The sequence below is a fragment of the Oryx dammah genome, unplaced genomic scaffold (genome assembly GCF_014754425.2).
Source record: "Oryx dammah isolate SB20612 unplaced genomic scaffold, SCBI_Odam_1.1 HiC_scaffold_22, whole genome shotgun sequence".
NCBI classification, from domain to species: Eukaryota; Metazoa; Chordata; class Mammalia; order Artiodactyla; family Bovidae; genus Oryx; species Oryx dammah.
Genome location: NW_024070206.1, coordinates 4,316,128 through 4,338,874, shown reverse-complemented (window position 1 = coordinate 4,338,874; position 22,747 = coordinate 4,316,128). Strand labels below are relative to the sequence as shown.

The window sequence follows — 22,747 nt, the reverse complement described above, 5'->3', positions numbered from 1 at the left end:
TCTCCAAGCTCCCTCTGACTCTCCTCCCTCCATCGTTCACTCAGAAGGACTTTGGTGATCACATTTGGACCCCTGGGAAGTCCAGGGTGGTCTGTCATATGTGTGTGCAAAGGGCATACACTCTGCTGGGCTGGTTTGGAGGGCATAGACGGCTATCACGTGCTATGGATCAATCTACACTACGCCTTTAGCACTCTGTGTTATGCTTTGAGATGTCCATCATTTGAACAGGTCACATATATTTAGCTGTTTCCGAATAAGTCTTTCCTTAGACAAACAATTCTGAGAGACACCCATATCTCTCTGGGTCTGTGTGAAGGCTCTTCTCGAGAGTTAAAAGATATCCTCAAATTACATTCTTTCTGGCAATGAACATATTTCTCCATGACCTCAGTATCTTGATGTTATCATCTTTTAATATTTTTGTCTATCTGGCTGATATTTTAAAATTTTTATATTTTCCTAATTATTCACAAGGTTGGACAACTTCTCATATGTTTGTGAGTGAAAGTTGCCCAATCGTATCCTCATGGACATCCATGGAATTCTCCAGGCCAGAATACTGGAGTGGGTAGCCTTTCCCTTCTCCAGGGGATCTTCCCAACCCAAGGATCAAACCCAGGTCTCCTGCATTGCGGGCAGATTCTTTACCAGCTGAGCCACAAGGGAAGCCCAAGAATACTGGAGAGGGTAGCCTATCCCTTCTCCAGCAGATCTTCCTGACCCAGGAATTGAACCGGGTCTCCTGCATTGCAGGTGGATTCTTTACCAGTTGAGCTAGTAACCTTTTATATTCCCTCTTCTATGAACTTCATATTTATTTACTTTTACCTATTTTAAATTCAGTTTTTAAGGGTATTTTTCTTATCATTTTTATATACCTTGAAAATTAATATTTGTCTATGATATATATGTTCTACATATATTTCCCAGTGTATCACTTTCATTTAATTTGATGTACAATATTTTCTGTTATATGAAATTTTTCATTTTCGTTACATAAAATTTGAAATAATCAAAACTATCATGTTTTCTTCGTTTTTGTTGTTGATGTTCTTTACATTCCAAATCTTATGGCTTTCGAGGTCATAAGAATAGTTTCCAATACTCTTTCCAGTAGTTTATAGTTTGGGTTTTTTATTTTTAACTCAGGAATCCATTTAGTGTTTATTTGAGGTCCACTGCTCTTATTTTTTTCTCCACACAGATGGCTAATTGTGTCTGCTTTAAAGATTTTGCTTCCTTCCTAAAACATGACAGGTTATTTCTATCATAAACCAAATTCCAATATATTCTTAGATCTCGTTCTGTTTTCTCTACTCAATTTGGTTTATTTATTTATCTATTTGGGGCTGTTGTTGTTTAATCACTGAGTCATGTCCAACTCTTTTGCGAGCCCATGGACCGTAGCCCGCCAGGCTCCTCTGTTTACGGGATTCTCCAGGCAAGAACACTGGAGTGGGTTATCAGGTCCTCCTCAAGGGAATCTTCCCGACCTGGGATTGAACCCGTGTCTCCCGCGTGGGCAAGCAGACTGTTTGCCACTGAGGCCAGGGAAGCCCTGGTTTGGAGCTACTACTGCACTGATTTGGTTACCTTAGCTTTACTGTCCATATTGATAGATAGTTGGTTAACCCATGTCAGTAAAGCAAGTTCGTTTTCAGTCGTTGCAAAAAAAAGACCAATAACGCATGTCTCAGGCACTCAGCTCCCACTCGAGGCCGCGATGAGAGATTTACTGCCAGGACTAAAACCCACTCCCGAAGCCAAAGGACCCTCCTCTCCCTGGCTCCACTGCTGCCATCCAAATTCTTGTCCCGGCACCACGCCTCAAAATAACACTCAGCTGTAGATGGCACACCTGTTTGGGATTTAGTTACAATAAATCAGGATCTGTATTTATTTCAGTGGCCGGACAGGTGAAGCCCAAGCTGCATTTATAGCAAGCCAACTAGAAAGCAGAAGAAAATCCAGATCGTGAAGCTCTTTCCTCTTAGGGTGAAGGAGTTACAGCTGACAAGGCCTAAACTTCCTGTGTTTCAAACTCTTGTGATTCTTTACAGAAATGCCTTAAGTTGTAGCGGTCACACGAGGTCTCAGTCTAATTTACCCATGGCTTAAAACCTTTTGCTCATGAGTCACCTAGAGAGCTTATTAAAGTTGTGGATACCGAAACTCTGGGGTAATATTCAGAGCTCTTTAAACATGCACCTTAGCACTTCCCTGGCTGTCTAGTGGTTACGACTTGGCCTTCCAATGAAAGGTGCATGGGTTTGATCCCTGGTTGGGGAGCTAAGAGACTACGTACCTCATAGCTAAAACTCCAAAACATAAAACAGAGGCAATATCGTAACAAATTCAATAAAGACTCTAAAAATGGTCCACATCAAAAAAATCTTTAAAAAAATTCACCTTAGCAGCACAGATCACCCAGGCCCTCACACGGATGCAGTGCCCTGAGGACTCAGAGCCCCCACTTTGGGGTGCAGGGGGTGTCTCTGTGTTACAACACATGTTCTGTAATGAGGTAGCCTGATGTATTCATGGCCGTGCATTGGTTCTTGGGAAATTTTGCCTAGGCTAAGGGCACAGCCGGAGAAGGCAATGGCAACCCACTCCAGTACTCTTGCCAGGAAGGTCCCATGGATGGAGGAGCCTGGTAGGCTGCAGTCCACAGGATCGCTAGGAGTCAGACATGACTTCACTTTCACTTTTCACCTTCATGCATTGGAGAAGGAAATGGCAACCCACTCCAGTATTCTTGCTTGGAGAATCCCAAGGACGGGAGAGCCGGGTGGGCTGCCGTTTATGGGGTCGCACAGAGTTGGACACGACTGAAGCGACTTAGCAGCAGCAGCAGCAAGGGCACAGCAACCCACTCCAATCTTCTTGCCTAGAGAATCCCATAGACAGAGGAGCCTGGCGGGCTACTTGCAAAGAGTCAGACACGACTGAAGTGACTTAGCAGGCCCAGCAAGGACCCCTGAATAGCTGAAGTAAATCACAGCCAACTTGAGTGGGAAAGGGAATAGCCTATAACTCAGCTTTTGCCTTTGCAGCGGGCACCCTTTCTGGTTGTATTTTAATAAAATTAAAAGTGTGGCCTCGGGGAACAGAGGAGGGGACAGAGAAGTTGGGGTTGGGAGCTGCAAACTACTTCATACAGAATGGATAAACAAGGTCATACTGTATAGCACAGGGAACTATATTCGGTATCTTGAGATAAAACATAATGGAAAAGAATATAATAAAGAATCTACCTATCTATTTATCTATATATATAACTGAATCATTTTGCTGTAGAGCAGAAATTAACACAACATTGCAAATCAACTATGCGTGCGTGCTAAGTCGCTTCAGTCATGTCTGACTCTATGTGACCCCATGGACTGTAGCCCAGCAGGCCCCTCTATCCATGGGATTCTCCAAGCAAGAATACTGGAGTGGGTTGCCATGCCCTCCTCCAGGGGATCTTGCTGACCTAGGGGTCGAACTTGCAACTTTTATGTCTCCTATATTGATAGGCGGGTTCTTTAACACTAACACCACCTTATACTCTAATTCAAAAAAATAAATAAAATTTGAAAAAAAAGAAATCTGCCCAGCGTTCCTCCCTCCTAAGAGGCGCACTCCAGGCCTGGGCATCTGGAGGTAGGTGGCATCTCCCAGACCCAGCCTCACAGAGACCCACTGCTGGCTTCCCGTCCCAGCCTCCAGCTGCTCTCACTAAGAGCTCTAGCACGTCCACCCACTGACCTTATGAACATCTGGTCTCTGCCATGGCTGCCATTGGCCAACCTGAGCCACCTCTCTGGGTGGCCCACGTGAACTTCTTGGGTCCGCTTTTTGCTTTTGTCTCTAGTTTTCAAACGGCCTGTTTCTGAAGTAAAATGCAGGGAGTACTATTTTCCCCAGAAGGCCTGATATTTTATGTGATTTTCTAGAGAGTGAAGTGTTGCAGGAATGCATTTACTATTCAGTTCAGTTCAGTTTAGTCCTCAGTAGTGTCCAACTCTTTGCAACCCCATGGACTGCAGTACGCCAGGCTTTCCTGTCCATCACCAACTCCCAGAGCCTGCTCAAATTCATGTCCATTGAGTTGGTGATGCCATCAAACCATCTCATCCTCTGTCATCCCCTTCTCCTCCTGCCCTCAATCCTTCCCAGCATCAGGGTCTTTCCCAATGAGTCAGCTCTTCACATCAGGTGGCCAAAGTATTGGAGTTTCAGCTTCAACATCAGTCCTTCCAGTGAATACCCAGGACTGATCTCCTTTAGGATGGACTGGTTGGATCTCCTTGCAGTCCAAGGGACTCTCAAGAGTCTTCTCCAACGCCACAGTTCAAAAGCATCAGTTCTTTTGTGCTCAGCTTTCTTTATAGTCCAACTCTCATATCCATACATGACTCCTGGAAAAACCATAGTCTTGACTAGATGGACCTTTGTTAGCAAAGTAATGTCTCTGCATTTTAATATGCTGTCTAGGTTGGTCATAACTTTTCTTCCAAGCAGCAAGCGTCTTCTAATTTTATGACTGCAGTCACCATCTGCAGTGATTTGGGAGCCCAAGAAAATAAAATCTCTCACTGTTTCCATTGTTTCCCCATCTATTTGCCATGAAGTGATGGGACTGGATGCCGTGATCTTTGTTTTCTGAATGTTGAACTTTAAGCCAACTTTTTCACTCTCCTCTTTCACTTTCATCAAGAGACTTTATTTCTTCTTCACTTTCTGCCATAAGGGTGGTGCCATCTGCATATCTGAGGTTACTGATATTTCTCCCAGCAATCTTGATTCCAGCTTGTGCTTCATCCAGCCTGGCATTTTGCATGAGGTACTCTGCATATAAGTTAAATAAGCACAGTGACAATATACAGCCTTGATGTACTCCTTTCCCTATTTGAAACCAGTCTGCTGTTCCACATCCAGTTCCAACTATCGTTTCTTGACCTGCATACAGATTTCTCAGGAGGCAGGTCAGGTGGTCTGGTATTCCCATCTCTTTAAGAATTTTTCCATAATTCGTTGTGATCCACACAGTCAAAGGTTTTGGTGTAGTCAATAAAGCTAAAGTAGATGTTTTTCTGGACTTGCTTTTTTGATGATCCAATGGATGTTGGCAATTTGATTTCTGGTTCCTCTGCCTTTTCTAAATCCAGCCTGAACGTCTAGAAATTCATGGTTCACATACTGTTGAAGCCTGGCCTGGAGAATTTTGAGCATTAATTTACTAGCATGTGAGATGAGTGCAATTGTGCGGTAGTTTTAACATTCTTTGGCATTGCCTTTCTTTGGGATTGGAATGAAAACTGATCTTTTCCAGTCCTGTGGCCACTGCTGAGTTTTCCAAATTTGCTGGCATATTGAGTGCAGCACTTTCACAGCATCATCTTTTAGGATTTGAAATAGCTCAACTGGAATTCCATCACCTCCACTAGCTTTGTTCATAGTAATGCTTCCTAAGGCCCACTTAGGGACTATTTTTTTTTAATAGTATATAGGACCTTTTTAAAAAAAAACTTTTATGCTGTGTATTATACAGCCCGTGGAATTCTCCAGGCCAGAATACTGGAGTGGGTAGCCTTTCCCTTCTCCAGGGGATCTTCCCAACCCAGGGATGGAACCCAGGTCTCCCGCACTGCAGGCAGATCCTTCACCATCTGAGTCACCACGGAAGCCCAAAGCACTTCCCAAAGCCAGACGTGCAAAACTTCCCAAAAAAGGTCTTGGTCACTGTTTGGAGGTCTGCTGCCCCTCTGGTCCCCTAGAGCTTTCTGAATCTTGGTGAAACCATTACATCTGAGAAGTATGCTCAGCAAATCAATGAGATGCATTGAAAACAGCAGTGCCTGCAGCCGGCATGATCAGCAGAAAGGGCCCAGTTCTTCACAACAATGCCCAACTGTAGGTCACACAACTAACGCTCCAAAAGTTGAACGCATCAGGCTATGAAGTTTTGTCTCATCCACCATATTCACCTGACCTCTCACCAACCAACTACCACTTCTTCCAGCACGTTGACAACTTTTTGCAGGCAAAACGCGTCTACAACCTGCAGGAGGCAGAAAATGCTTTCCAAGCGTTTGTCAAATCCCAAAGCATGGATTTTTACACTACTGGGAAAAACAAACTTATTTCTTATGGGCAAAAATGTGTTAATTGTAATGATTCCTATTTTGATTAATAAAGATGTGTTTGACCTTAGCTATAATGATTTAAAATTCATGGTCTGAAATCACACTTAATTTTGTCCAACGTAATACACCAGAGAACACCCACTGCCTCAATTTTGAAAAGTAGTACTGACTGACCCGAGGCTTTGTTCCTCAGCTAAGATGGAGGGAAATCAGGGCAAGGGGCTCCAGAATCCCTGGTGGGGGTGGGGGGTGGGGGCGTGCCTTCATGAGGGGTGACAACTCTCATGAAAGGCAGCCCCATTCTGCCAGTCTGGGGCCTGGAGCCCACCTTCATGACATGGCATTCCACTCCCCAAGGGCCTTACAACCACCAAAATTGGGATCTCTGGGGGTGGGACTAAGGTACCTGATATTTACAGCTAAGATTCTCGACCTCAGAGGTACCAAGAACCACTTGGGAGCTTTCAAAACCCTCAGAGCCCAAGCCACACTGCAGACAAATCACATCGGAATCTTGGGGTGGTGGGGAGCCGGGGGTGGTACTCAGGCATCAGACGGTTTAAGGTCCACAGGCTTGAGACCCATTGCCTTAGGGTCTTTTCTAACCTGGGAAAGATGTCTCCTTGCAGACCAAGACTTTTGGAACTTTAGCATGCTTATGAATTCCCAAGAATTGGGTTAAAATTGCAGATTCTGATTCAGCAAGACTGGGGCGGGGCTTGAGATTCTATTCTGACAAACGTCTCTGCAGACCACACGGTGGTGAGTAGCAAGGCTGTAGGTACTTAGGAGCGTCCGTGGATTACTTAACAAAGACTTGAGTCCAAGACCAGCAGCGAGCCATGACCTCGTAAGTCTGGGATGGTAATGGGTTTTGGCAGAAGGGGCAGAGTGGGCTTTGTGATCAAAAACAAAACAAACGTTCGTGTGACTCCCCGAGTCAACCATGGCGTGGTGCTGACAAGAGGCGTGACGGCCATGTGCTGAGAGATGAGTGATTATAAGCTTCTGTCCTTCCCATCATCAGCAGAGGGCTGGCTTATCCACCTCCCTGAGTCAGAGTTAACAGTTGTTTGGCAGGAGCGGGGGCGGGGGCGGGGGCACACATTTTATTATGTAACTGAATGCAAATCTCAGATTGTTCTGTCCCAGATATGAAAACTACATGGCAGGCAAGTTTAGATGATCTGCTTATATTTTCTCTATGCTTTAAAAAAACTCACTGGAGACCTACTACCTGCCCTGTCACTGGGTGGCCATGCACGTGGCATATAGTTGGTGTGTCAATCACACAGCCTGCCTAACTATTGGACTGAACTTAGATGAAGTGAAGTTTCTTATCACGTTTATTACATGAGCCCACACAAGTGATTCCCAGGTGGCGCTAGTGGTAAAGAACCTGCCTACGGATGCAGGAGATGTAAGAGGCTAGGATTCAATCCCTGGGGTGGGAAGATCCCCTGGAGGAGGGCATGGCAACCCACTCCAGCATTCTTGCCTGGAGAATGCCATGGACAGAGGAGCCTGGCAGGCTAAAATCCATAGGGTTGCAAAAGAGCTGAACACAACTTAAGTGACTTAGCGTGCATGCACACAAGTGACACATTTCTGTAGATCTTAACACACACACACACACACACACACACACACAAGTATAAGTAAAAAGGGAAAATCTGAACAAGATCAGCAGACGGTATCAATGCATCTTGGTTGTGAAAATTATACCAGAGTTTGGCCAAATGTTAGCCTCAGGGGAAGCTGGCCACAGTGTATAGTGGTCTCTCTGTCTTATTTCTTACGTCTATGCATGGCCAATTATTAAAAATTTCAATTAAGAAAAAGCATAAAACATCTTGTAGCCAGCCCTTAATATTTTTAATATGAGGAGGAAGGACATAAGTATTAAGATAAATAACAAAACAAAAAAATGATACTATTTATTAAATGTTAACTGCAGCACAGGTTCTGTGCCGAGCATTTTACATGCTTGGCCCTATATTTCTTCTTAATATTTGGTTACTTATTTATTTGGCTCTGCCAGGTCTTAGTTGCAGCATATGGGATCTAGTTCCCCGACCAGGGATAGAACCAGTCTCCTGCACTGTGAGCATGGCATCCAGGCCACTAGACCCCCAGGGAAGTCCCTATACGAAAGTTTTAATTTGCACAGCACTCCATGAGGTGGTGGTTGTTATTATTTCTGTTGTTATTATTGCTATCATTTTGTTTCAAATGAGGAAACTGGGGCTGGGAGAGCTTAACTAGTTTTTCCCAGGTCACACAGTCAGGAACCAAACATGGGTCCAGAGCCCACTACACTATACAAGGACTGCAGACAAGAATGTTGTTCCTCTGGAAGGAGAGATCACGGGTAAAGACGAGGCATGTGCTTCAGGGAAGTACGATTTGAAGGAGCCTGCACCTTGGCCTTGAAGGACCAGGTGAACTGAGCTGGCAACAAGCCAACCGAGGGCACTCCAGACCAGAAGGTGGAAGAAAACACTGCCCGTATGAGAAACTGCCTCCTTTTCCAGATGAGGAGACCAGTGCACACATCTGCTTCTCCTCTCAGGTAGACAGAGGCATAATCGTGGAAGGCCCCGAAAGCTTGGGGAGATGGTAAAATCTTCCCAGTTGTGGTTAGTAGTGAGTGAGAGCTGATAAGACACCGATAAGGCCAAGGCTGTATCTGAATCACCAGCATTCTCGAGGCAAGCCAAGTACAAGGTGTGGCCGGCTTGGCATAAACCAATCAATTCCCAATGATGGGGCTTCCCCGATGGCTCAGCAGGTAAAGAATTCTCCTGCAGGAGACACAGGAGATGTGGATTCGATCCCTGTGTCGGGAAGATGCCCTGGAGTAGGAAAATGGCAGCCCACTCCAGTATCCTTGCCTGAAAAATGCCATGGATAAGGAGGCTGGCGGGCTACAGCACAAAAGTTCGCAGAGTTGGACAGAACTGAACGACTAAGCACAGCATGACTCTATCCCTAGGGCAGAAGAGCAGCGGACAGCAATTTCCTAGTGGAAGATTGGTATGTGAAGAGAATCAAGGAATGTACTCAGGACGATGAAGACCACAAAGTTGTTGAGATCAGTGATTATTAGAATCATACTTGACAATACCTGGAATTCACGGCAAAAGCAATTCTAAGAGGAGAATTTACAACAATACAATCTTACCTCAGGAAACAAAAATCTCAAATAAGCAACCTAAACTTAAACCTAAAGCCACTAGAGGAAGAAGACCAAAAAAAACTGTAAAGTTAGTAGAAGGAAAGAAGTCATAAAGATCAGAGCCGAAATACATGAAACAGAGGGGGAGACAGCAATAGCAAAGATCAGTGAAATTAAAAGCTAGTTCTTTGAGAAGAACAAACAAAAGTGATAAACCTCTAGCCAGACTCATTAAGAAAAAATAGAGGACTCAATCTAGCAACCTAGTACCATGTGGCTACTTACTCATCCAGTTATTGAGCGCATATTATATGACTAGTACGATCCCAAGGACTTGGGACATATCACTGAACGAAACGGTGAGCAGCCTGCCTACGGTCATGGAGCTCACCTTCTAAGTATAGTGCTATATCCTGGTCAGGAAGATTCTTAATTATCAGAACCTAAGAATGCATTTCCATACTGTATACTTGAGATCCCATCTCTTTAGAGAAATACAAATCTCTCTGGGGTGAGGCTGGGCAACTCTGCAGAAGAACAGACACAGCACTTCTGATTTAAAAGCAAGGATGATCTTACCCCAGTGTGGCTACAGGGAAACTTAAGATGGGCAGACTGGCAGGCCTCGCCTCTGAGTTGGATCAAGAAAGCAAGATCAGAACCAAGGTGAAGGATTGGCAGTGCAATCCTTGAAGATGATTCAAGTTAGCCTGGGGTACCCTCTCCGTTTTCCACTCCCAAACTGGGATTAATTTAGGAATCTTCCATAAATGTAGACACTGGGGGCTTTCCAATCTTAGCCTGGGCAAGTACTACTCCAAGACAGATCAGAACAAGATGGCCTTGCTTTGTAAGAGTGGGAAAGGAAGACAGGAAATAAGGACCCCTGGAGATGGTTTAGTTTACATGTCAGCCTTGTTGCTGTAATATAGAATTAGAGACATGGAATTTTTCTCAGAAGCTAAAAGCAACACACAGATGAAGAGAACATCCTAAAAGATAAGATGCTGGTTACTGTTTCTACTGCTGGTCACCTTAAAGGTAAGTGAATCAGGCAAGAGTCAAGAGTGGGCAAATTTACTAATATTACCCCCAACCAAGAATTTTTAGCCATTTCAAATTTTAAGTTCTCAAGAGCCTCAGATGTCTGAGAATAAATATTTTAAATGTCTTTTGACTTAGTTATGGGAGGATTCACCCCCATAACTTGGACTTTTTTTTAAGCAACATTATAAAAAGTTTGATTTGATTTTCAATGACCCTCTAATGCTTTTGTATCACATTTGCAGTATTTAGCCATTTGATATAAATCTGGCTATGTCGTGTACATGCGTAAGAAGCACAGACATCTACAATTAGGGAGTAGCTTTTTGCATGGGTAAAAGAAATCTGTGCTCACTGTGCCACTATCCCTGTGGCATAATTTTCCTGCTTTAGTCAAAATTTTTCTACAGCACAAAACTGTTTTTGAATATACAGCTTCTACTCATGTTGACCCTTGAGTGAGAGACTGGCTCTGCGACAGAGAACAGCAAAGTGAGGAATGGTCCCTCCACCTGCAGAGTGCAAGCTGTCTAAAAAGTCATGTTCATCGTTCTGAGATCGTTGCCTTGGTCATGCCTGAAAACACAGGTAGGACCTTGAGCCGAGAGCTTGCAAGGTGGGTGTGCATCCATGAATGTGTGAGTGTGTAAGCAAGAGTGCCCTAAGAAGTTCAGTAGAGACAACAGGGTCCCAGAGATGGCCCATTTTATTTCTCTGCATTGCCAGGAAACAAGAGAGCTTGCTGGTCCCCAGAGTTCTCCATCTCAGAATTCAGCTTAGAGCAAAGGCTGAGGATGAGAGAGGGGGCTCCTTCCTTCAGTGCCTCTCAACTCTGGGCAGCTGAGGAAGCTAGGAATTGCCTTGGACAGCAATGGGTCTAAAACTAGCCTTGTCAATAGCCCCTTCCCCTCCACTGACTTTTGGGGGGCCACTTGGCAACACCTCCCCCTTCACACACAGCGCTTAATAACTGAAATAATTTGCCCAGTGAAATGCTCAGTGTGGATGCTAAACAATTGTGAAAAGGCACCCAGCTGAGCAAGGCAGAGTAGTTTAGGAGCAGAAAAGGACGTGCTGTGTCTACTGACACAGAGAAATGAACACTACAGCTTAACTTTGTATTACTCTTTGGTCAAAACACCTCCTTAAATTTATCTTGGGCATGAGTATGTGGTCACTGGTGTGTTAAACAACCACAAAGGGTAAAGCTGGCACTGCTGCAAAAAAGTAGAGTAAATGTGGCCCTTACATGGCTAATTGGCTAGTGGAACAGAAGAATCTGCTCAGGGAAGAAAAACTACCTCGCATCTGGAGATTTTTTTCAGATTGGCTATTTTATGAGTGGGCCTTTAGAAATCATCAGTGCATTAAATTTTTACTTTTTCCCCAAGTGAATTCGATAACCGAATACACTTGGGAATATTTAGTTTCCTTTGGAGTATTATCTAGTCTTCTATAAAAACAATACTAAGTTCCTACTATAGAGTTGGGAGAAGGGAAAGCAGAGGCTGAGTAAATAGAATGATAAATAACTTTTCTTGGGTATTTATTTACAGAAATCAAATCTTGGCCATAATACAGCATCAGTTCAAAGCCCACTTAAAACCCTGTACACTTAAAAATATAATAAATTCATATATCACATAACATCCTTAGTATATTAATTTTTCCATCTCTTTCAAACATACCCCCAAATCAGTAATAGGGTAAAACTTTTTTTTTTGTACTTCCTGAAGTGTTTTCTTTGCCTCTTTTACATTATGTGGTCTAAGAAAAATAAAAAAGATTCATTCAAAAATCTACTCAGATTTTTGAGTGCAGCAAAGTCTACTCTCTCTACTTTCTCCAGCATCATTAAGCAAATTCTGCAAATGTTTTAGACACACCAAAATCTCTCATTCATTCTATGAATTCTGATGAAAGCCAGCACTTACCAAGTTTCAAAAGTGTCCTGGAAAATCACCAAAAAGAATGTTTTGGTTTCTTTTAAAGACTACACCCAAAACATTTGCTTGAAAACTTTCTGAATAGTGACATTGCCTGATAAAATCCATGCAGTAGACAAAATATCAGATTTCTTTTTCCAGCTGTCCAGAATCCCATTAGTGCCTCTTACTTCTATCTGTCTTTTGCTATAATTAGGATGGCTTAGGGTTTATCTGGGCCTTTTTTCAAAACCAGATTTCCTTCCCAGCAGCAGCCCCTGTCATTCACAAGTCCCCTGGTGGTATTGGGAGGATTATTTTGATGTACACTGCGGAACAGCAATTGTGAATGCGACGGGAAAGGAAATACACGCCTGCACACACACACAGATACATTTGAGCTCACAAATGGTAAAAGAGGAGTCTTACCTGCAGATGATCACTCCAGCCCAAAACCCTGCGTGTTTCAAATGCGTCTGTAGCCCACACCCCTTCTCTCAGGAAGTGCAAGGTCTCTTCCCTGGCGAGCGAGCCGGGTGGAGTCGGCAGAGTTTTCGCTTCTGGCTCTGCTTGGGTTGGAACCGCACGGCCTCTTGCAGGAAATTGGGACTTCAGATCAGTCCCCTCTGCTCCGGCATGGGAGCAGTCTCTTTTGTCACTCGGGGTTAGTGGGTGCTTAACAGGTCCCTTGGGACAGAGGCGATCCAGGGAGGCTTCCGCTGTCCTTTCTTCCAGGCTGGAATTCAGCCTCTTGGCTTTTCCCTTAATTCCTGGTCTCTGCGACCTGGCAGGGTTCTCAGAGCCCCTCCGGCTCCGTGTGTCTTTCTCCCCTACTCTCCTCTCGGCCGTGGTCTCCAGATACCGGCGCATCCCTGGCTGTCCTGACTCGCCAGACAAGTGCTTCCCTTCTCTCCCTATCACCGCTTTATCCATGTTTAGCAGGTTGTCACCGGAGAATTCCTTTCCGGCCTGGTGGCTGTCTCTGGTTTCTCCTTGAATTCCTGGATAACCGTCTTCAGCAGCCTCCGAGGCAGCGGGCGATTTGTACCTGCCTAGGTCTGTCACCGTAGCCAGTCCATCCTGCTGAGGTCCCGGGGGCAGGGGCATCCCCGCTCGCAAGGATGAGGCTCTGCGCATGGAGGCCCGGCTGCTCCTTCCCCCCACTTCTTGGGGTGGTGAGTGATGACCAGCGGTGGCATCCATGGGCCCCGTGTCATCCGACACCGGGGGCCTGCGACCCAATTCACTGAAGAAACGCTCACACCCACCCAGGCTACACTCACTGAATTCCATCTCTTCGTCATCGCTTTCTAATAAAAAAACACGCTCTGTCCCCTGCAGGTTCCTTTGCCAGATCGCATTAGAGTAATCTGTCATAACGTCGGAACATTCCAGAAACTCCAGGTCATCATCTGAAAACTCCTCGGCGCAGGTTAGGGTTATCTCTGGGCAAAGTTCATAGTCACTGTCAGAGTCTGTGCTGGAAGCCGGGGGGCTGACAGGCCCGGCAGCCGGAGGAGTGGACGAGTCTGCCCATGTCAGGGGCAGGCTGAAGCTGAGGTACTTCTGGACTCTGGCATTTTGGTGCCTAGAGTTCAAGGCTTCCTCATTAGGGCCCTCAGGGTCTAAGGCACCATCTGTTAACCTTGGTACTCTGGAATGCATGGTCCTGTGGCCACACACATCTTGCTTATCAGGAGCATCACTCGAATTAGGAAAACGCAACCCGTCTGCAATGCCCTCTGTGTCAGCAGCATCACCAGCCTCTTTGGTTGGCCTCGTGTCTTTAACCGCCAAGGGGTTGTCAGAGCCGGACGCACCAGGGTCATGGCCGGCCGATACCTGGAGTGAATGAGCAGCGCTGGATTTGGAGGAGGGGGCGTCAGCTGATGTGGGAGGCCCTGAGGCAGTACCTTCTCCTTCCACACAAGGATGCTCTTCCTTATCAGTGCGGTTCGGGCTCTGCTGCTCATATGTCTCCGTGTCGTGTTTCCAACCTTTCGGGCTGGGAGAGAGTGGTCGGTCCTCCGACGGGCACTGCACTTCAATGGAAGCAGAGCAGCAGATCATCCCAAAACAGTTCTGAGCAGAGACTTGATAAACAGCAGCGTCATTCTGGGTACAGCTAGGATGAAGAGAGGAGACATGTAAGTTTGCATGCTGACATGCCTTACATTATGGCACACACAGTCAATGACCGTGGTTTTCCTGCACACTCAAGATCTGGGGTCCCCCTGAAAAGGGGTTTGTGGTCAGAGGCAACAGGCTGAGATGCTCAGCGTTTTCTCTTAAGACTTTCCGCAGTCTTACCCCAAATCGAAAATGCTGAAAATAACTCAGATGACTGGGGAAGCAGTTTCTAGTTTCTTCTTCTCTCTTTCAAGTCATGTTATGGGAACTTGAAGCAGTATTACTTTCTGAAGGAAGGCATAGCACACAAAAAACTAAAGCACTCTAAATCTTATAGTGGACTACTATAAGCAGTAATTCTTTTAAAGACTGCTAAGAAAACATGGTTCTTGCCAGGAGGCTGTAAATCTGATGCCATACTAGGGCTGTGTGCATGAAGAACAGTGCCCTTTCCTCTTTAATTTGACATGACTATAAAGTCTAAATCACAGCCACGAACCCCTCTGGCTGGAAACCAATGTCCACATGCCATCCTGACCAGTACCCGCCCGGTGTTTGGCTCTGGCTCAGCAGGGAAGAAACTGAATCCTGGCTCACGCCAAGCCTGCTCTCCCTGCTCCAGAAAGGATGGTGCTGGGGGCCCCTCCCTTTCTTGACTGGAGCCACATGGCGCCTGGAGCCTGACTTGCTTTGCTGACCTTTCCCCTTAGAACACTTCTCCAGGCTCTGCAGTCTCAATAAACACGTGTTGTACCTGCTCTATTTTTTTAATATTAATTTTTATTTGTTTATTAATACTTAGCAGCACCAGGTCTTAGTTAAGGCACATAGGATCTTTGATCTTTGCTGCAACACGCGGGATCTTTACTTGCAGCATGTGGGATGGCAGGCTGCAGTCCACAGGGTCGCAGAGAGTCGGGCATGACTAAGTGACTGGGCATGCACACAGGCATGCGTGCACACATGGGACCTAGCTCCCCCACCGGGGATCAAACCCGGGCCCCCTGCCCTGGGAGCGCCGAGTCTTAGCCACTGGAACACCAGGGACGTCCCTATACTTGCTTTTGAATTTGCACTTTTATTTATCTCATTTGATCATTGTAACACTGCTGGTGTATTATGTACTATCCATCTTCAGAAAGCAGGAGCTGAGGGTCTGGCTCAGGCTCAGAGGTGATGGTCAGATTGTTAGTGACTCATGCGCGTAAGAGATGCACAAATGTCTCCCCCTAGAAGGGTCAGTGTTAGATGTTTACAGCCATGGGACACAGTCTTCCTTATCCTCTCTCTTCCTTACTGGAGGGCCCTCTTTGTCTCCTGACCTCATATGTGCTCACAAGCCTTCAACTGTTGGGTACCCACTCACATAGGCCTCAACTTCAAAAAGCACAGAATAGTTTCAACTACATTAATACTTTGTTTTGTTGGCAACTTGATTCTCAAGTAGAAGACACTCGAGGTGGCCGAGGTTGGCCAGGCCTGACCCACAGCCAATCTCTGGATTTGCCGTGGCCAATAGCATGGGGAGAATGAAATTTAGGGCAACTTTCTGAGGGAATTAGTAGCTGCTCCTGTCTATTTCACAAGATTATTCTGAGGTTCAAATGACAAAATCAGGGTGAAAGGACTTTGTGAAGCAGATATATACTCTATAAGAAAGCAAAAGTGATAAAATGATAATTACAAGATGTGATAAGAGTGTTAGCTAACATTGCTATGGCAGTCATATTGTAACATAAAGGTGTCAGATCAATACATTGTACACATTCAAAACTCAGTTTAAAAAGGGGAGGGGAGACTTCCCTGGTGGTCAAGTGGCTAAGACTTTGTGGTCTCAATATAGGGGGCCTGGGTTCGATCCCTGGTCAGGGTCATATGCTGCAACAAAGATCAAAGATTCCACATGCTGCAACTAAGATCTGGCACAAACAAACGAATAATTTTTTTTTAAAAAAGGATGGGGCAGCACTAAGACCAGGTTTCCTCTGGTTCTTAAGAAGTCTGCAGAAACTATCAGTATGACTTATAAAATCTTACATCAGATTCACATTCTTGAATCAGAATCTGTGGCTAGGGACTTCCCTGGTGGAACAACGGCTAAAACTCTACACTCCCCCATGCAGGGGGTAGGGTTTGATCCCTTGTCAGGGAACTAGATTCCACATGCCACAAGTCAAGCTGCTGCACACCACAGCGGAGACCCAGCACAGTACATAAATGAACAAATAGTGAAAAAGAAGAATCTGTGCATAGAGGGCCTAAGAGGTTACTTTTCAAGTTCCCAAACACATTTTGCTACAAATCGTCCTTGGCCCACCCTCAAAGACATCCTCGTCCTCGTCATTAATTAGGCTGAGGTCTCTGCAGTTGAAGCTGAGGGGAGCATGGAGAGAAACAGACCTTTGCGTGACTTTCCCGTGGCCCACATCATTCCCTCCATGCTTCTTTTGGGTCTGTTCTTGGAGATTTGGCCTCAGTTGAGAGCTTAAATGGGGCTTCCCCAGTGGTTCAGTGGTAAAGAATCCACCTGCAATGCAGGAGATCCAAGAGACTCAGGTTCAATCCCTGGGTCAGGAAGATCCCCTGGAGGAGGGCATGGCAACCCACTCCAGGTATTCTTGCCCGGAGAATCCCACGGACAGAGGAGCCTGGCGGGCTTCAGTCCATAAGGTCGAAAAGAGTCAGGACTGAAGCTACTGAGCGTGCACGCAAGAGAGCGTAAACAGAGAATAAAGCAGCCCCAGGGGCTTCTGGAAAATCCCAAGTAATTCTGATTTCCTCTTCTATCCAGACCATGATCTGTCTGCTGAACGAACCAGCTACCCTGAAGGTACTATGATTCATGTAGGAAGAAGAGAAAGGAAGAAAAAAAAAAAATGAGCCTGAGCGGCACAAAGGACAGGTAAGAAAGGAATAAAGGAGAGAACAGAGGCGATTCGCAAAACTCAAGAAGGGAAAACACAACAAATGTTAGAAAAATATGGAGAAAATCAATGGATTCCGTGCACTTAATTTCTGAATGATGAAATTAACAGATATGGGAATGTCATGATTTAGTGATGTCAGATTTTATGGAACATGTGTTTTAGCTGATATACGATTTTACAAGTCATCCTGAGTACATTGAAGAGGAAGAGGAACTGGATTAAGTATAAGTAACTTCTCACTGTCTAGTGAGTGCCTCTGAGAGAGTTAGGGTTTGCGGTTGGCATTTCCTAGATAATTATCTCTCCGCATCCTAACGAGGAGGTGGAGAAAATCCGGCAAGAAACCCAGCCTTGTTAAATGCCTCCTCTATTAAACAGTATGCGGGCTGCTCCCTGTCTGCAAAACTAATGCTCAAAGGAGTCACTTCCCCCAAAGTGACAAAGTTGGTAAGTGGCGGAGCTGAAAGAGGAAACCAGAGTCTTTGACTCTTGTGCCTGGCTCTGCGTGTCCTGTTAGAAAATACACATTCAGAGGAGGGAAATGACAGGGAGCAGAGAAAGATCACATCTGCAAGTAAAGAGTTTCTTTTCTGAGTTTGCATCTTCATGGGTAAACTGACGACAAGAGTGTGAACCAATATAACGGTAAGAGCTGACGGGGAGTCAAGGAGGGACTTCCCCAGTGGGTCCAGTGGTTAAGACTCCAAGCTTCCAACGCAGGGGGCTCAGGTTCAATCCCTGGTTGGGAAACTAAGATCCCACATGCTGCTCAGTGTGGCCAAATAAATAAATAAAATTTTCCAAGAAAAAAAAAAAAGAGTCAAGGAGATGGGGGAGACATCATGTCCAGCCCTGAAATGACTAAAAATCTCCAGAAGAGGTGTTGTAAGCTTCTCAGAGGCGCTTACAGTCAGTTCTGTGCCAAGTTGCATGGTGCATTCCAGAAGGGCAAAGGGAATTCAAAGCAGGTACCTCGGGGGTAGCCGTTGAAACGGCATGAACACAGGGTTGGGGTTTAGAATCTTGGCGAAATGCTGGCAGAGTGGCCTGCCTGTGGGCCCCACGGTGATTTGACAGAAATGCAAAACCATTTGGGAAGAAATTCCCTGAACAATTAGTTGCGCTCTCCTTGCATACCTGCCTACCTCTCCTTTTGGCTGAAGAAGACAGCAGCCTTCCACCTTGCTGTGAAATTTTGCCTGAATACTCTTAGGTTCTGGAGAAGGCAATGGCACCCCACTCCTATACTCTTGCCTGGAAAACCCCTGGCCGGAGGAGCCTGGAAGGCTGCAGTCCATGGGGTCACTGAGGGTCAGACACAACTGAGCAACTTCACTTTCACTTTTCACTTTCATGCATTGGAGAAGGAAATGGCAACCCACTCCAGTACTCTTGCCTGGAGAATCCCAGGGACGGGGGAACCTGGTGAGCTGCCGTCTATGGGGTCGCACAGAGTCGGACACGACTGAAGTGACTTAGCAGCAGCACTCTTAGGTTCTTTCTAAATAAATCACTTCCATATTAGAGACAAAGGAATGCGTGAGATCTTAAGTAAATGGGGCTTCTTCTGAGCTTGAACTATTCAGTTTAAACCAAAGGTTCTCAAACATTTTGGCAGCAGGCCCCTTTAAACTCTCAAAAATAATTGAGGATTCAACAGATATTTGTTTATAGGGGTAATATCCACCAATGTTGACCATATTAAAGTTATGGAAAAATTGAAAACATTTGTTTATTCCTTCAAAAAGAACAAAAATTGCCTTATTACAAGTTTGCATGAATGACATATTTTTATGAAAAAATACCAGGACAGCACCAGAGAGGAAAAAAACATTTTTTTTTTTTCTTGCAAAACAAAGTAACATTGTGCATCCTGTTGCTTCAGTCATGTCCAACTCTTGCACACTGGAAAAGTGGTATTGCTTTACATTTTTTTCATGTAGCTTGTGGCTTAATAGAAGACAGCTGGGTTTTTGTATCTGCTTCTGTTTTCAATGTGATGCACTACAGTATTTGGGTTGAAGTATATGAAGAAAATCTGGCCTCACACAGATACATTGTTGGAAAAGGAACCAGTATTTTAATGGTCTTTTTTATATGGTTTTAGATAACCTCTTTGATACCACACAAAGATTAGTTGCAATGTGGAATCCAAAACACGATCAATGAATTTTTCATACATGGTACACAGAATCCGTTGGTCTGCACTGCATTTTACATGGACCTTTAACCCACGCATGGTTTTGTATCATATATTGGTCATTTGGAAAAACTTGGTTCATGAGCTCTTCCTAATATTAATATGGTTCAATATACACTATTTTTAAGAATTACATTCATTAATATTACTCTTACCCTTGTCAGAACAGCTTTGAGGTATTGGGAAACTATCAAACTTATAAAGAGATACAAGTTTTCCGAACTTCTACATTAAGGAAATAATATGAATATTCACTTATAACGATGTGAGTCAATTCTGTGCTAAATGGCATAGAAGTAGAAGATGAAAGCATCAGCAAAAACTGAAATAAAGGACCCCTGGAAGTTTCCTCCTTTACAGCAAGAACACTGGCAGCATTTGTCTGAATCAACTTTTTCAGAACTCTCAACACCAGTCAAGGGCAAAGTGGGTAGCATTTGTTCAAGAAAATGGCTGACTCCCAGCAAGAAGAGTGAATTTTTTGCAATTTAATTCACCCTAGCCCTCTCCCCTATCCCCAGTTGCATGGTAGTCTCAAGAACCAAGAGCCCACAGTCAGTGAAAATCTATAGCCCAGTAACCACTAAAGGAGAAAGAACAGGGTGGGAAGCCCTTGTTCCAGAAGCCCCCTTCCCCGGGAATCAGTATTATGACCCGTTTGGTGCTGACCTGGACGACCTCACCCACAAGAGTGTCTTTACATGACAGAGCTCAATCAATATGAAAAATATTTTCCCCGAGAGCATTTTTGTCCAAAAAATTCAGAGCCAACAGCTTCACATCTAGGCTGCCTGCAGCAGTGGATAACAACTATGGCAAACAACAGGCAAACCGATATGTTGAATTGGGAAGGAGGAGGTTGGTTTCCATTGATGCTGGGGGGGTGGGGTGGCGAGAGGAGGCAGGAGGCTGGGGATCGCGCTAATTCTAGAAGTTCCCTGGGATTCCACCTACTTGGGATGGTTTTATGTCCTGTAAACAAGTGTCATAAATGTGAGTAAGAACTAAGAACCCAGGAAAAGGATCCACAGGACTGGTGATGCTATAAAATAAGAATATGAAGACACGGAGTTGGGGAACAGAATGTGTCAAGTGCAATAAAAGACATGGAGTCATTTTTTTCTTTAGCTGTTGGTGCCATAGACCTATCCAAACGGACGCACTTTTAAATCCCTCCACTTCTGTCACCATCATTCTCATCATCCCCGAAGGGCGTCGTGTTTTCAAATGCATTATTTAATGCATTTATCTTTTCCTGGTTGTTGTTATTATTGTTGTTTAGTCGCTAAGTCTACCCAACTCTTTTGCTATCCCACGGATTATAACCCACCAGGCTCCGCTGTCCATGGGATTCTCCGGGCAAGAATACTGGAGTGGATTGCCATTTGCCTCTCCAGAGGATCTCTCCCACCCAGGGATCGAACCCGGGTCTCTTAGGTCTCCTGCATTGCCGGCGGATTCTTTACCACTCAGCCACCTGGGAAGCCGTTATTCATAACTGCAGGGGCACAAATAAACTAAGTTGCATCCGTGTGGAATGCGAAGCAGACGACCCCGCTCCTGTCGCTGCTCCCTTCCCTCTGTCTCCTGGAGGTCTTTTGCCCACCATCGTTAAAAATGCTGAAACTCAAACTGTGAGATCTGGCCAGGTGCCCTGAAGGCAGAGTTGGTAGGAGAAGCTGAAAGTGTTGGCTAGAGGTAAGATTTGGAACCCTCTCTGAATTTCATATATGACTCTATTACTCATTCCATGTTCCAGTGGAAGAAAACAAGGCCTGGGTACAAGCTGTCTCCCCGGCCCCTCCCTGAGGCTGCCCGTGCAGCAGTGGGGGAGGCTGGGCTCATCATACTTACATGACGACATTCTTGTCCTTCCCGCAGTCAGAGCACAGGGTGAAGGTCATGATATTTTCTGACACTAAGTGTCTGTATTCTATGACTTGCCTAACTGCTGCTGCTGCTGCTAAGTCGCTTCAGTCGTGTCCGACTCTGTGCGACCCCGTAGACAGCAGCCCACCAGGCTCCCCCATCCCTGGGATTCCCTAACTGCTGTTGTCCATTTTATAAACTGACTTACTCAGAATAACTAAAGGAATAAGTAAGGCTTGCGTTTCCTTTCCATGCCTCAAAGCTACGTTCATTATGGAGATGGAAGAATTCTAACACTACAAACACACGGAATTTCTTGATAGATGTATTTTAAAAGTGATGAAGAGAGTCCTTGTACATGCACCAATTTATCTACTTATCCAACAGATGTACTGAACCAGACATCTGGAGAGATGAAGGGGGCTTTGGTTTGCGCTGCTCCAGGGACCGTCTGCCCCTGTCCCCTCTTGTGCTCATTATTACAGAGCTGGCCCCTGGAATCTGCATCTCCCCCACTCCCAGGGCCACTGGCTCTCTGCTGCACTTGACCCAAAGATGGCAGGGGATGGGGCTTCCCAGGTGGCACAGTGGTAAACAATCCACCTGCCAATGCAGGAGACACAGGAGATGCAGGGGCTGGAAAGATCCTCTGGAGTAGGACATGGCAACCCACTCCAGTATTCTTGCCTGGAAAACCCCATGGACAGAGGAGCCTGACGGGCTACAGTCCATGGGGTCACAAAGAATCAGACACGACTGAGACCACACACCTAGGCAGGAGATGGGAGGGTGGGCAGAAGGGAGAAGCCAGCCTCAGGTGGCATTTCCAGCAGGGTCCACCCCTCCTGCAGTTCCAGCCCACCCAGAATGAACAGCCTGCCTCCCGCCCCCACCCCACCCCGCTTCGTCCCTGCAGGTAGGAGACGATGCTTCCTGCTGACGCTTATCTCCAGGGACCCCACTGCCCCTGTCTGGCTCAGTCACTTGTATACAGCTTGGTTTTTGTCTTCCTGGTTAGACCCTGACTAATAGAATACTGGAGCGGGTAACCTTTTCCTTCTCCAGGAGATCTTCCCGACCCAGGTATCGAACCCAGGTCTCCCACAATGCAGGCAGATTCTTTACTGTCTGAACCACCAGGGAAGCATCAGTCATCTTCCTGGTTAGACCCTGACTGATACAGAGATGATTTATTTTACAGATCTTAGAACTGAGGTCCGAGGAAGATGTGACTGTCTTAAGTTACACAGCCAAACAAAATAATAAGAAGCATCTCCCACATGTAAGGCACTGTGTTAGCTGCTGTGTAGAAGATAAAAGTGTTAAAGTTTGAGGTC

At 45.4% G+C, this 22,747-nt stretch overlaps 1 protein-coding gene and 1 long non-coding RNA gene across 7 annotated transcripts in view; one reads left to right on the top strand and one right to left on the bottom strand.

Annotated features, from left to right (window-relative positions):
- The window catches only part of ALPK2 (alpha kinase 2), an 87,240-nt gene extending 72,862 nt beyond the window's left edge, over nucleotides 1-14,378 (bottom strand). For all 5 annotated transcript variants that reach the window (XR_005725145.1, XR_005725146.1, XM_040264300.1 and 2 more), the window contains exon 1: nucleotides 12,714-14,378. Coding sequence is in view for 3 of the 5 variants with exons in the window: in XM_040264300.1 (XP_040120234.1) it covers nucleotides 12,714-14,354 (1,641 nt within the window). In the remaining 2 variants the exon portion in view is untranslated. The remainder of the gene's footprint in view (nucleotides 1-12,713) is intronic.
- On the top strand, nucleotides 9,954-20,668 carry LOC120880894. Of its 2 annotated transcripts, XR_005725147.1 has the most exons (5): nucleotides 9,954-10,356; nucleotides 10,795-10,975; nucleotides 13,626-14,431; nucleotides 17,206-18,554; nucleotides 18,836-20,668. It is a non-coding gene; the product is annotated as an uncharacterized LOC120880894 (long non-coding RNA). The 2 variants fall into 2 exon arrangements; XR_005725148.1 differs by lacking the exon at nucleotides 10,795-10,975 and having other exon boundaries at nucleotides 10,011-10,356.
- The last annotated feature ends 2,079 nt before the right edge of the window (nucleotides 20,669-22,747 follow it).